Source organism: Leuresthes tenuis, unplaced genomic scaffold (genome assembly GCF_036924035.1).
Source record: "Leuresthes tenuis unplaced genomic scaffold, fLeuTen1.0.hap1 SCAF_4, whole genome shotgun sequence".
In the NCBI taxonomy this organism is placed as follows: Eukaryota; Metazoa; Chordata; class Actinopteri; order Atheriniformes; family Atherinopsidae; genus Leuresthes; species Leuresthes tenuis.
The window spans coordinates 7,335,802-7,351,213 of NW_027325358.1; the positions used below are offsets into that span (position 1 = coordinate 7,335,802).

Here is a 15,412-nt window from a genome sequence, read left to right on the forward strand (position 1 = left end):
AAGGGGGACTAATCTGTTCATTACAAACACACATGAAACTTCAGTTCAACTGCATGATCTTTATTGGTTTTTGCTGATATTCCCAATTTTTCACTCAATTTCATCTACATCCACGTCAACAGTCCTGCTGCTTCCAACCACCTTTCCGTCCACAACTGTCTCCACCACTGTGATGACCTTTGTGACCACTGAGGAAAAGGCAAGAAATAACATTGATGAGCACATTTCATGGCATATCTCAAAGACATGACATCATGTTAATGATAAAGTTATAAAGAACTCTTGCTTACCTTGTTTTGTGCTGGTAATAGAGGGAAAAAGAAAGAAAAATCATTAGTTTTCACCACTATTGTCCTTCCTCATTTCACTTGTTAATTTTAAAGCGTATGTGTTTTTCTTTGTCTTCTTCAGTTCTCACCTCTCATCTTCCCCATCCAGCAGCCTCCTGTACTCTGCAATCTCCATCTCCAGACGGGTCTTGAGATCCAGCAGCATGTCATACTCCTGCTTGGTACTGGTGATGTTGGCGTGTATCTGGGACAACTGAACCTCCAGACTCGTGACTGTGCTCTGGAGGTTTGCTAGCTGTGCAGCGTAGCGTGCCTGAGTCTCTTCCAGGGTTCCCTCCAGAGATGCTTTCTGTTGTGGAAGCAGAGAGAAGTTGTGTGATTGAAATTTTGGAGCTTTATAGTTGTGAGTGAAAAGCTCAGTCAAAGGCCTGTTGAAGTGAGTGCATAACAAGGAAACGTAACTAATTGGCTTTACATGCAAATTAATTTTAGCCATGTTTTCGTCAAAGGGTTGGTTTATTAGCATAACCAGTCAGTGGTGCAAAATCTCCAGAGAAAGAAGAGAGCTCAACAAGATGACAAATTTAAAAGTGCCTGTCAAAGCTTTGAAGAAGTTGTGGGCATTGGAGACTTTTTAACACCTTCTATTGTAGCTTGTGGTCTTGGAAGAGCTCTGCTGAACAGCCCTGTGTGTCACAGCTCATGTTTTGTTTTCAGATCATTTGTTATGTTTTCAGGTTTTCTGTTCTGTTCTTAGATTCAGTTCTTGTCATGTTTCTCCCCTGCCATCAGCTTCACTCACGGAACCTGTTTCATTGTCATCAGCTGCACGTCATCACTAATCACTCCTGCCACAGCATTTAGTCTCCTGGTTTCCTTTCATTCATTGCAGAATCCTCACTACCCTTCATGCCACTGCCACTGCCACTGAAAGATAAGTTTGGGTTCCTGCCTCATAGTCTTGCCACAGTTAAAATTATTGTCTTGTTATACATAGCGTCATTTTGCCAGAGTCTTTGTTCCAAGTATTTATCTATAGCCTTGTTTTCACAGTTTTTGTTTTTTATTTAATTCACAGTTTAAGCATTTTTGAATCCGGCTCTGCCGCGCCCTCTGTTTTGCCGAAAAACTGAACTCGAAGATATTTATCTGGCTGAGACTAATAGAAAAAGTCTACAGAAAACCCCCACAAAGCTACCAAATTCACACTCTTCTTAATTCAAACAAAAACTAAAATAAGTAAGTCATTGCAGCATTCCAGGGTTTATGCACCAATCAGTTTGTTCAGCCAGTGGCTGGCTCTTACCTCACCTTTAATGGCCAGATATGACAGTAAAATGGCCGTAAACGTTTTGTTACAACCAGTGTTAAATCTGCATTGCTGTTAACATATGCAGCCTTGAAAATAAGGCATCACAGTTGAAATTCAAGTATATCTTGATGGTAAATGGGAACATACCATGCTCAAAGTGGACTGCAGTTCAATCTGAAGCCTTTGAAGGGTGGCCTTCAGCTCTTTCATCTCTGTGCGGGATGTCACCAGAATTTCTGTGTGTGTGACCACATCCTTCTCCACTGCTGTGATCTGAGCAGAAATACATCCCGTGTTACATTTCTAAGTAACTCATTAAAAGTCACTTAAATGGGGAGAGTTCTAACCTCTTTTCTCACCTTGTTCGTATACCACGACTCCAGTTCCTTACGGTTCTTGGCGATTACACCCTCGTAGTGTTCCCTGATCTCTGTCATGACCTGGTTCAGGTCTGTGGAGGGACCAGCGTCCACAGCCACATTGACCTGGCCGCCCATCCGACTCCTCAGTATAGCCAATTCCTGCAGGGTAGTAGGGTAACAATTGAATGCACCAGAGCAAACAATCAAAGTCATTTATCATTTTTGTTATAACGATGAAGTGAGGGGTTGGTATACAGTAAGCCCGTATGTTTTTGGATCTGTGTATGTGAAGTAGTGGTGCTGGAAGCAGCGATGAGCTAATGGAGGAAGAGAAGAATACATGGAAGTGTGCAGAGAGAAAAGGGGCAGCACTGGGAAAAGCAGAAGGCAGCAGAACTGTTTATAAAAACAGTGTGTAACATAGTATTTCCTCAGTTTTATCAGGGGTAAGTGAGAGGTCAAGTGTGTGAACTTAATCGCACAGAAAACAGCTGCTGAAAAGGTGGATGATGTTGAACTTTCAGGTTCTGTGCATACTCCTAGTAGGTGTTGGCCTGTGTTGTAGGAATATGATATATGTTGACATGTGTAAACTGCCATCAATAAGTGGTTTAAAATTGGTCCACCACTGCATTTGCTCCATTTTATCTGCACTCTCACCTCTTCGTGGTTTCTCTTCAGCATGATGAGCTCGTCCTTCAGGGACTCATACTGGCTCTCCAGATCCATCCTGTTCAGGTTCAAGTCATCCAACGCCCTCTTCATTGACGCAGTGTCAGCCTCCACAGCCAACCTCATGGTCAGCTCGTTTTCATACCTGAAAGGATTTCACACAGGAGGGCAGAAGAACAGGTCAGTGAGGTTTCTGTGTCTTATTAAGAGCAGAAGTTGTCAGGTAGGCTTGAGTTCACGCTCCGATGCACGTGTGAAGTATTACTTAAGTGACAAGGACGTAAACCCGCAGAGACCACACTCACTTCACTTTGAAATCCTCAGCAGCCAGTTTTGCATTGTCAATGTCCAACAAAATCCTAGCATTCAGCCTGGAGGCAACTCGAATCTGAGACAGAATAAACAATTAAACTAGTCATGGAAAATGCATTTAAGTTCACATTTGATACAGTTTTATGGGCTGATACAGGTGCCAGGGTTTGAGACCAAAAAAAATGCTGTCGCAAAAGATCATTTAATAATTTTGATCCCAAATGGCTGCAGATAGTTGCACTACAGGTCGACAAATAAATTGCATGGGTGAACTGTAAGATTCTTGTGATTATCAACGTGACACTGAACACTGTCAGCAGGATGTGACTTATGGTTGGAATGTGTCTGATATGACAGTTATGAAAATTATAACTGTGCCTTCTTAACTGTCGACTTGCAGACAGGTTTCTGGTTTACTGACTCTGAAGCTGTGTTACTCTCACATTCCGTTCAGACACATTTTCTTCCTCAAAAGACGCCCAGTGAAACAATCTGACAAATGACAAGAGGAAGATAACAAAACCACTGAGATACAACCATATGCGTCGTACTTGTCTTACCTTATCCTTCAAGTCCTCAATGGTGGCAAAGTAGCTGGAGTAGTCATTGCAGACCACAGTTCTGCTCTGGTACCACTCTCTGATCTGCTTTTCCAGGCCTTCGTTCTCCTTCTCAAGGCTGCGCACCTTCTCCAGGTAGGAGGCCAGACGGTCGTTCAGGTTCTGCATGGTGGCCTTCTCGTTGGCACCAACATGGAGGTCAAGCCCATCAGTGTGGTTGAGGTATCCTGACATTGGTGCATAGCCCCCCTGGGAAGAGGAGATGCGGGTGCCGTGACCTCCTGCTCCACCGTAGACACTCATGGTCTTCTGGTTGTAGGATTTCATGCTGAAAGACATGTTGGAGAGTCTGGATCTGAACCAGGTAGGATTACTGGAGTTAATCTGCAGTTGAAAGCATCAGTTTGGTCTCCTTGGTTATATAGCTGCTACACAGCAAAAAGTGGGAGGAGCTTCAAGTATCAACTTAAAAGGAGGAATGCAGCTAACACGGTACCCACCCACTCCTCTACTATATCTTTTCATCACCATAGGTGTGGCGACTGATGAGAAGGGGTTCCACCACCTTTTTTTTCAGGTCAAACTTGTGATGCCACATTTTCTTCTTGCTCACTCAAACTCAGACATTGCCCTCTCTCTTGTTTAATTACTTCAAAGCAGCTTTAAAGACAGAAACATACTATTTAAATGTATGTGTTTCTGAAGAAACTGCAGTGCACGACCTTTGCTTTTAACATTCACACCTCCTTAGAGCTCACAGCAGTGACAGAAATGACACATACCAGTGACAGTTTCACCTCTATGAAACTTGGGGCTAAAGGTTGGGGGCAGTTATGGTTGTCTTTGTTTCATTAGCTTCCAGGAAAAATGTTTAACTTCATGCTCTTTGATATTCACACAATACAAACCTGAAAATTAAGAAATAAAAATACCTATTTGACTAATTAGCTCAGCAACAGTTATTAAGATTAAGATCAGATTTATTTATTGTCATGTAGATCCAGGGAAATACACGAAATGCCATTCAAATCAGCCACTGCTACAGTTTGTCCTCGGTGATTATTAGCTGAAGCTAACGTAAATAACTACAATGGTGAGTGAGCAAGTTATAACAGCTGAACATGAATTTGTACGGGATTGTTAGCATTTAACTCAAACAGCGTGCAGCCTTACAGAAAAAGCTGTGTAGAAACATGCACCTCTCTACACTGTCAGTGCTCGCTGCTTATAGTTGCTGTCAGCGGTGCATTTTTACAATGGTTTATCAGTAGATACCTGCAAAGTGTTATCCTTTCACAGTACCTTCATTATTTCTTTATTAAAGATGCATTATGTTATAATTGCCTTTGTTCTTAGACATTACGTATTCATATTCTATATTTTACTAAATATACCAGCTGGTACTTTTCCACTCGGATGACAAAGCAAGACAAAAGAACTGGGTCAGACAAAACATCTTTATTGGGTTAGATAGGTCTGGTACATTAGATACACGCCTAAAACAGCACTCACACACACACACACACGCACACACTGTTTATCACATCCAAAGAACACGACGAGGACAGTGGTTGGCCTGTTCAGGCCACTAAAAACTGGCCAATTATACTCTGACAAGTGTGAGTACAACCTCTGTGAGATACAGCTGAATATAAATATGGAATGTTTCCAGATATCAGGGCTTGGCCTGACGGATTTCCGCTCTGTCACTCTGAGTCCAGCGCTGCAATATACTTTACATGTGTTCACTAATAAATACTTTGTTTAATAAAGGATTTCTCCAGCTTGTTCTTTGGCTTCCAGTGAAAGAATCAGGCTAACAATTATTCAATATTGAGGCAAAAATCAAGTTTTAAACAGATGTTTTAACTTGTTTTTATTATGACTCAGCACTTTTCTCTAAAACCTATTTACCTTCATGTCAGTAGCACATGTTGGTAAAAAAAAAATCACCTTCTTGTTTTGTCTTTCAAACAACATTGTTAGGATGTCTAAGTGTTGGTTGCTCTGTAATTGTTTCACAACTTCTTCATTCAGCAGTCACACTGTCATGGGTGCTACCTGAAACAGCAGTGACTGATGGTTTGATATGCACCTGAGGAATGTCTGTCAGTTGGTGGGAAAACTAATGTTAAAGGCACACTACGTAATTCTTTCCACTAGCAAAATGACTCATATACATTACACCTTTTTGAGGTGCTTACACAAATTTTCTGATTTCTGATTGTTTTGCACTTTGAAATCGAGGACATAAATACACTTAAGTTTTCACATTTTCCACAGTAAGCACTTTGACCAGTCATAGCTGCGAGTTCAAAGAGGAAACTAATCACATTAACTACGGCTTCATTCTGTTGAAGTGGAGCGGATTGATGGTATTAGTTACACCTGTGGTTCCCCTGCTGTGACATGTCTAAATGTCTCCTGTGAAAAAGATTAGATGCATGCTTTGCTAACGATTAATGCAATATTTTTCTTTCCAGGGACTGAATATTGCAGCATTTCAGCATTGCTTATTAGCTGCAAAACTTGGTATTCATTGCATTATTTAGATTTAAATAAGCTTTTCTCTTCACAAACCCTATGGGTCCCTGAGCCCTCCAGTGATGCAGTAACCTGATTATAATGAGAGGCCTGTGACACAGTCTTAGCTCTTTTACCTTAATCCTTTTAGATATATTTCTCAGCGCATAGTTGACAAGATCTTTTGTTCTTTAAAACAGTGAAAGATAAAGATGTTGCCCTATCTGCCTCCCCTATACCCCTATGTAGGCAGGCAGGGGAGTTACTGCAGGTTCCCTCCCTGATAAGCGATCTTGAATACGTGTTTGCATACAGAGAGATCTCAGGTGTGGCCTTTCTAATTATTTATTTAAGAATAAATATTTTATATGAGAGTAAATGTATGTGGTGCTCTGTACTGTGGGCAGCACTGGAGTCTGAAAAGGTTATAGGACAGTGTGTCTTATGAATTTTCAGTGGAGCACAAACACAAACCGACACATTACAGTACCGGAATAGTTGAGTAGATACCACGTTTAGCATGAAGGAACATTCTGTGCAGTGAAAGTATTTACTCCAGTTTTAATTTTGCTTTCCTTTTGATCAACCGTTCTGGATAGAATTTAAAGTTTGTTTTTTTTTTGTTGTTTTTTTTTTTTACAGGTAAATAGGACATTGATGTTTGGAAACCAGCTTTCAGGAATTTCCTTAATTGAATATTACTTCAGTCAGTTTAAAGCTTAAATAACTACAAAGTCACTTTTTGGACTAATTAATGAGACGAGACTGCACTCAGCACCTGCCGCTGTTTACAAAATTTTGACATATCAGACAGTTTAATGAATAAAAGTAATTGTAAATGATCTATTTACCCATTGTTATTTGTTCTTATCTAAAATAATACAGATAAATCTTGCAAAACCCGAGGTTATAGTGGAATGCATTGCATTATAGGATCCAACCTATATGTTTTTATAATCAACAGCTTCAAACTTCATTGTCACGTCATGTATCATAATTCCCAAAAGGTTGGGAAGCTGCATAAAATGTCAATAACAGAGCAAAATGATTTGAAAATCTCACAAACTGATATTCTATAAATGTTGAAAGTGAGACATTTTAGTGTTTCGTGAAAAATATCAGCTCATCTTGAATATGATGGCAGCTAAACAGCTCAAAAAAGTTGTAACAATGATTGGGCATAAAAAGAGCACCTTAGAGAAGCAGAGTCTCTCAGAAATAAAGATGGGCTGAGGTTTGACACAAAGAACACTGTCTGTAGATTGTGGAGTAATTTTAGAAAATTGTTCCTCAATGTACAAAACATGGAGATTTAGATTTTCCCAACAGCTACAGCACATAATACAACCAAAGAGACTCAGAGAATCTGTCATGTTTTGCTGGTGGAGATGAGGAAGGACGACTCAAGTGCAGACACGGAGGGAGAGCCAGGAGGCAAAAATGAACAAGGGTGCGGCAAAGCCGGATACAATTACCAAAAGAACAAAAACAAAATTCAGGAACTGACAAAAAATGCGAGGAACTGGAATGAGCTGAGGAAACCACAAGCAAGCAGTATTATCAGTGAACAATCTGAGGTTCTGGCAAATGATGAGAACATACTGGGAGAGTAATTAGTCAGAAGGTGCAGCTGAGGATAAATGAACACAGGTGAAGGGAGTGGAGCTGATGACTGGCAGGAGGGAACTGAGGAAAAAAGTGAGGAAATGACAAACTGAGACCAGACAGAGAGAAAACACAAAATACACAGATTGTGATAAAATCTGGAGACATCTCTGTGTACAAGGGACACAGCTAACAATCAATACTCTATGCCCCTGATCTTCAGGCCCTCAGGCAGCTCTACATTAAAAACAGACCTGATTCTGTCCTGGAAATCACTGCATGGGCTCGGGAATACTTCCAGAAATCATTGTCTGTGAACACAGCTCACCGTGCCATCCACAGATGAAGGTTAAAGCTGATTTGTCAAATAAAGTTAACGCATCAAACATCTCAAAGACAGTATTTCATAAGTTATGAATATTGGATTGCTAAAATATTTGTCTGAAGTGACTTTCTGTCTTTGTCCAGATACAAAATCGGACTAAAAAAGGGTTAAAAAGTTTCTGTAGTGATTAATCACATTTCATTCAGCCACGTTTCCGAGGTCTTCAACACAGTTTGTGTTGTTTTGCTTTATTCTGTTTTTCTAAAATTTGTGAGTATGATTTTATTTTTATTTCTTGTGGTTAGGTTGTAAGATTAGCCCATAGTGGGTTTCTACCTCACCCACAAAAGTAATTTATCTTCATTTTCCCTGTCTGGTTTTATGAATGTTCAGCTAAAATTGAACTAATTCATCATCATTCCCCGTTCAGTGGTGAACATCCATTGCTCAGAGGGGAAACCAAGGAAAATAGTCGTAAGGTTCAAATTTGAACCAATCTGGATTAAGCATCGGTACTCCACCTTCCACCAGCTCTCCACACCCACTTCATTTTACAGCTGAAACACGATCAGCAGGCAGGCAGAGCAGGAAAGACACAAGTTATCTGCCAACAAGAGCAGGAACAAAAAGTCTCTTCATACCTGCTCTTTCCATTTGTTCAGATCTAATCAGTATTTAACTCTCACATGCGTCTGCAAGCTGCCATTATCTGTCAGCAACTAGAATGGTAGCAGCTTGATTATGTGCTTAAGTGTCACAGGGACAAGAATAACAAGAAGATTTGCTTGCCCTTGTATGGAGCATTTTACCTGTGGCAATGTTTAAGCAGCCATATATTTGTTAACTTTAATGCTTCACCAAGTCAAAAGTTTTGACAATTAAAATGGGACTGTGAAAGCCTAAAGTCTGCAGCTTCTGCCTCGTAAGGCTGTGGATTTTGAGCTGTGTTTATGATCACTTTAATGTGCTCTCACTGCCATGTTATGTTATTTAATTCACTGTTCAATCTTTCTGTGAAATGCTACTGCCTGCAACATGTTCTTTGCATGTAATTGTGTCCTACATTGCCTCAAACACATGTTTGCTCATTGTGCATAAAAGGTTCTTGCATTTATTTGCAAGACTTTATAAAAAATGCATCAGGCTTTTTCATTAAAGGCTTTGATTTTCATTTCTAGCAAGTCAACTAACAGGTCTTTCTGAATGTTTCCTTGGTCTCTCAGAGCTCAACTTCACCTCTATGATTCCCCTGAACTGACATTTTAATTATATGAGATATGCAGAAAGGACCTCTTGAAAACATTCTTCTCACAGCTTTGTGGGAATCGTTTTTTTCTATTTTTGGAGTCCCAACCCGCTCTGAAGTTCATGAGGATCTCAGGGCTACAAAATAGCTAGGCTTGAGGTTTCTTTTAAAGGTTTTAAAGGTTTTGAAATTTTAGCCACTTGGCCTTTCTTAACAAGTCTGTAAACAAGACAAAGTGCTAATCAGCTGATTGTCAGTGTTATATAGATATTAAAAACCCTTAGGGATGCTTTAACTTACAGTTTACAGTTTTTATTCCTAAAAATTGCTGCATATGATGTTTTAATCTATTGGAATTTTTGACCAAACGGATGCAGACTGCTCTACACGATCGGCTAAAAACAGCAGTTATTCCCTATCTTCTGATCAGAAAAATTAATGCAAAGAAATGACTAAATTCATCTCTCAGGAAAAGAAAGTGTGGTACACCAGCAGCTTTTGCTCCTAAAAACCTAAACAGCTTACTCGGGTGTGGCTTGGTGATTCAGCTGCTGAGAAAACATGCTGATCAACATGCAAAGCAGTTTCTGCAGTGATTATATCACTTACCACTAGATGGTACACTTCAGCTGTAAATCTCAATTGCATGGTCCACAAATTTTTTTTTAGAGAAGGGTGTGACCATGTGACATTCTGTTATATTCGTATATCAGCCCCTTATAAAGCATCTACAAGCATTTAGCATTTCTTGTTGTTTCTATCTTTAAAACCATCTTTTTGTAACATGCGAAGGGCTTGAATAAACATAGTTCCACAGCAGGTGTGATGATTAGTTTTTCTCACCAAGGTCTGAGGAAAGAGTATTACTCCAGCAGGCATGAGACCCTTAAAGATAACAACAGCTCTATTGTAATGTATTTTGATCAACTGCACTATAGGAACAGACTAACATTGGCTGACAGCCTTTTGTTTGCACAGATATAAACAAGTCAATATGCACAGTCGGTAATTCACTGAGGGTGAATGTTTAACTTTGTCTGTAGAACCTGGCCCTACAGGGAACGGCCACACAAATACACACATAAAAGGCAGGATTATACTCTACTACTTGGGTGTAATTGCTGCACATTTTAGAGTTCAGTCAATGATTGAATCCATGTTACACACAGTGCAGAGTGAATAGTTGAGCAGGATGTGATAATGTCCGTGGAGGGGTGTGGCATATTTACAGGAGGCTCTCAGGACCGTGTTGCTCCACATCTGTGAGTCAGAGTTTCTCTGCACAGAGCTGCTCTCTCTTCTGCTTGTGCATTCATATATCTGCCCCTGGGTAGGGCAAGGGCACCGAACATGTAAAAAAAACTGTTAAACTTTTCACCCAGAGTGGATATGGAACACCACCAAAAGTCATAACTTTGAAACTGATTGACAGAATACTTACGAAGGAAAACTCTTCTTTCCAGGCCCAGAAAAAAAATGTACGTAGCGGTCAGAGGTCAGCCCAGGTTAACTGCTGTGCCAGTTTTTACAGAATGTGGTGCAACACGGCTGTGAAGTTTACTGCACATAGTCAGTGCAGTTTGTATTTCCTATAACCAGTTCAGGAATACACGTTATAAGCATGCAGATTTTTGTCTGTTTAACTATGTATTTGTGACATTTCTTGACCTCACCATGTACATTATTGCTAACCCTAACTATGTACTTTGAACTCCAGCCTCTAACTTTTCATGGGTGAGAAAGCAGTAGAGTTAAAAGGAACTGTAAGTGGTAGAAAAGTAGAAAAGTGCATGACTGTAAACATGCAGGATGAGTTTTGACCCATTAATCTGTTGCATGAAGGTCTGTTGAGAAGCATCTTCCTTTATTAATTGATGATGACACTGAAGATGGACCTTATTGGGAGTAGTTGAATCGCACAACTGAATACCAGATCTGCTAATTAACAAGCCGGCATTGTTCCAAAATCTGTCCCCTGTTTTTTGGTTAACTTATCAAAGCAACCAAATTATCCAACTGCCAAATTATCCATCCATAATTCAAAGCTGGAACCCTCTTACTGGTAGGCGATGGGGCTAAACACCATACCATGTGCAGCCCTAACCAAATCGTAATTCTTCCAAATAGATTTAGTGACGAGTTTATATGTTCATATGTTGTGGATTTCATGAGTCATTATATAGAAACTAATCATAATATAACTAAATATATTGAAAATAATTGATTTAGTTGCAGTGGACAGACATGTTACTGTCTGATTATGATTTTAGAGGCTCATCCTACAGTTTGAACGGAGAAATACTGAAAGTTCGAATTCTGGGTCCGTACATACAAAGACTATTTGAGAGCAAGAGAGAATACAATATGGCATCTAAACAATGTCAACTTCTCATTCTCTATATTGTGAAACTGTAATTTTTAGAGCTGTGGGCCAACATTTATGTACTTTCCTTAGAACTAAATGCTAACATCAGAGAAGTTCCATGATCATCAAAAGGCAATTATCCTTTTCCACGTTACATTAGCTTGTTAGCATCTTTCACTATTAGTAAAACTTATTTGGTACTATCGAGGGCGACAACAATGTTATTAGTTCTGCTTATAAATAATGATTTCAGACAAGCTGATGGTCTACATGATAATCAAATTACTTGAACAGTTACAAAGTTGCAAAGCTGTGTGTCACTTTTGAAGTGATCAAAACTTGAGATGAAAAGAACAAAAGCACTGCAGCTCCTTTTAAAACAAAGTATCAAACTCTCCTGAGTGCAGGAGAGGAAGCCAGAGCTGAAATGATCTAAGTTGGCTAAAATGCTCTGGTAAATCAGGCCTTTTGATCAAATAGAAATAAAATTAATAGTATAGATGATTAAACGACTGTAATCTAAAGGTAAGGAGGCCAAAATGAAACCCACAGATGCATTTTGTTGTTTACATTTTGCGGTTGCAGTGATAACCTCCAAAGCTACGAACAAAGGTGCAGTGATGTGCCACTGAGATATCTCTTGCCATGATGTGCCAGGTTTCTGTAAGGGGGAAATTAAAACATTACCACAGACATCCTGGACGCACTCATCTGAGCTAGAATCCAGATTGTCAAGAACTCAAGACAATAGATGAGATTCAAGCATGAGTGGTGACACATAAACTAGTCACGGTTGCTATGCTGCAAACAAACACTGGATTATTTTGATGCTTCCACGGTAACTGTTTACACACCATGTAACAGCTCAGGTTAATGCTCAAACATAATATTTCAAGGCTTAATAAGCATGGCACAGTTACTGCTGGAGGTGAACAATGTAAATGTTGTGCTGCTCTGATTTATGGACTTTCTAATCAATAACTCTCTATGCTGCAGTTTCGATCAGTTGAAATGCCAATATTTTGCTGAAAATTTTCATCTCTTACTTTGGCCTGTTGATAAGAAGGAAATTCCCTTTATTTCAGGATATCTTATCAACGGAGTCCAAGGTTGTTGAGTTTGGCCTCACACCTGTCCTTGACTGGATTTAAAGGTGTTGTTCACTTAAGGTTTAAATAAAACACGAAGGGATTAATTGAAGAAACAGAACAGCGACTTCCCTTCAAGCCGCTGCCCTTCTCCTCCTCTCTTTGTTTTTACACTCAATAGAAGCCGCAGTTTTATTCTTCACAGCTGAGAAAAGGAAATTCAGAACTGGGTTTTCATTGTCAGAGATAATCTTCCTGTTAGAGTTGAGTCTGCTTCACGGTAACACCTTGCTACAATCAATCGTTAGTCACATTTATGATGCCTAAAAGTTTAATCACTGTTTTAAAAGTTTTTTTTGATACATGCGGTGTTCCTTGATAATTACAGTCCTGTGCACTGTAATCATGGCTGAATTACAGCATGAAAGATGCATATAACAACAGTTGCTTTGTGACTTCCTGTATCATTTGCACATATTGAAATAAACATGTTTATCTGAAAACTCACAAACCAAAGTCCCTGAAGCAGGAATTTTATCTTCATTAAAACTTCAGAGGATCAGAAGTGGGGAGCTGGTGGAGTATTTCTGAGTCATACAGTTAAACCCTCGTAATGAATATATTTAAAAAAAACTTCCACAATAGGCAAGCAAAGACACTTTGATTTTTTCTTATTAAGGTCAAAGAAAAGCTTTTAAAGACTTTTTAGAATTCATTGAGCTGTGGCGACTGAGTAACGTGTGTCTGAAAGGTTTACTGAATATTTTGCATCCTCAGTTTGCTTTAAGTAAATATTCAATGTTATAGATGTCTATCCTGCTGAGGGAGATGAAAAGATCTTGATCTGGGTGTGAAGCAGATGCAGTCATTATATCTATCATTCACTGACAACAGTAATTACACTTAAACTGAAAAGGGCTGCATTGATATGTGATGCAGAGCAGATGAGAGAGGAAAGTACTGTGTGAGTTTTCTGAGTCATTCAGCAAAAACGCCCTTCTACACTGACCAGCCCAAGTAGACATGAGCTCATCTGCTTTACTTTTGCACTCAGCTATTGTCAGTCATCTGTCTCCACCTGGTCTTCTCAAGGAGTTTGGCAATACCTGTCTGCCTCTCAGTGTTTGTGCCAACGCTGATCCGCTCTGACTCATCGACAGTGCAGTGGAAGAAAGTCTTGATAAAATGAAACGGGAGAAATTTGTTTACACAGAATTTAGCGATCCCAGAATAAAAAACCTTCTGTACTGGACCCGACAGATCACTTCAGCCACACACTCTCTGCGCACTCCTTCACCCACGAGACAAAAAAACCTTTTTTTCCTTTTACCTCTAAGATCCGAGTGGGAGTTTTTAATCTCACTGAGGATCTTTGAGGAGTCATTGCTTTTATAAAATGAGTTCTGACAGGCCAACTGAGATTATACATATCGAGGGTGATTAAGGGATACACAAATAAACTTTTTCTTCTCTCCAGTCAAGTCAAGACCAACCTGGGACACTCAAACTGAACACTGAGGTCTTTAACTACAAATACTTTCAAATGGTTTCAACTCCTCAAACCACCAAAGACTTCACCTTTTTAAAAAAGTATCCTTTGACTGATTAAAGCTGAAAAAGTAATATATACAGGGGGCTCGCAGGCCACATAGTTTGATTTTGATGTGCAGTCTGGCTCAAAATTATTAGCATGAGTGTTTCAAGTGCAGAATTTAGAAAACCTTCAGAAAAAAATACAAAAGCTACAAATAACAAAGGGACATTTGCATCTGATTGCAATCTAAATAATATGTACAGTTTCCAATGTCCAGAATTTCCAGTGTTTTGATTAGTTAAAGAAATATATTATGGTGTTGCTGCATAAAAAGGATTGAACTCAGTTTTATTTTACAGCATTGAAGAGAAGAGAGCTGTCTGAGAGCATCGCAAATGCTATCATCATTAAACACTATTCCAACTGTTTCACAGACACGCTTCCACCACATGGTGTTAAGAGGATAGTATGAGGAGGTTGGTGCAGATTATGGTAAAAACATCAAAACTCTAAGTGGACACAACTACTGACTGAGAGGTTCAAAAAGGTAAAACTATGTTTCAAAATCAGCTACAATCTCTTCAGAGACTTTACCGAAACTAAGGAACAAAATGCATTTGCATCATTTGTTGCTGTTAAAAATGTGAAGGTCTCTTTCCGAAGAGTATTCTGTCTTTATATGAAACAGCCATACTATAGATGGGTAAAGAGGGATGATGTTGATGCAGGTGTTAAACAATAGCCATTTCTTTCGTTGACAAATCATTTATGGTGTTTTGTTCTGACTAACAAGTAAAAATGTTATTTCTTCATCTTTAATGGTTTTATCTTGATGGTTCAATGGGTTTTTTTGTAACATTTACTCTTCCAACAAACTTGCAATGGTTGCTTTCATATAGAAACTTTGTTGAGAAGAAAATCCCAGCTTGGTGCATAGATAGTATGAGTCTAAGGCAGTCATCTTTTCCCAGCTGAATGATTGAGGTTGCTGCAAATGTGACCGTCAGCTTCACAATATTGACAAAAGATTTGAAGGGATCATGTGATGCTTTGGGGTGTCCCCCTCACCTTTCATGTGTTGTATAGCCTTTTGTGTATGATTTATGTTTATGGGATCACCATATATTTTTTTAAAACTTTGCTTTTGGGGTGCCTGAAAGGCCTCTTTAATTAGGGTTTTCATTTATTTCACCAGAAGCACTTTACGTATAATTATAT

The 15,412-nt window shown here is 39.3% G+C and overlaps 1 protein-coding gene across 1 annotated transcript; it reads right to left on the minus strand.

Moving 5' to 3' along the window:
- Positions 1-44: 44 nt before the first annotated feature.
- krt98 (keratin 98) lies at positions 45-3,907 on the minus strand. The gene is made up of 6 exons (XM_072384347.1): positions 3,509-3,907; positions 2,942-3,024; positions 2,625-2,781; positions 1,962-2,123; positions 1,750-1,875; positions 45-639 (listed from the first exon to the last, which is right to left on the minus strand). Exons 1-6 carry the CDS (start codon positions 3,845-3,847, stop codon positions 415-417), a joined length of 1,092 nt encoding a protein of 363 aa, XP_072240448.1. The 5' UTR covers positions 3,848-3,907; the 3' UTR covers positions 45-414.
- Between the last annotated feature and the right edge of the window lie 11,505 nt (positions 3,908-15,412).

Excerpts from the sequence above, each read along its gene's own strand:
- krt98 (XM_072384347.1), bottom strand. The coding sequence starts at position 3,847 with ATGTCTTTCAGCATGAAATCCTACAACCAGAAGACCATGAGTGTCTAC. Across the intron at positions 3,025-3,508 it reads TTGAGGACTTGAAGGATAAG|ATTCGAGTTGCCTCCAGGCT; the intron begins GTAAGACAAGTA and ends ATTCTGTCTCAG. Across the intron at positions 2,124-2,624 it reads TGAAGAGAAACCACGAAGAG|GAATTGGCTATACTGAGGAG; the intron begins GTGAGAGTGCAG and ends ACTACCCTGCAG.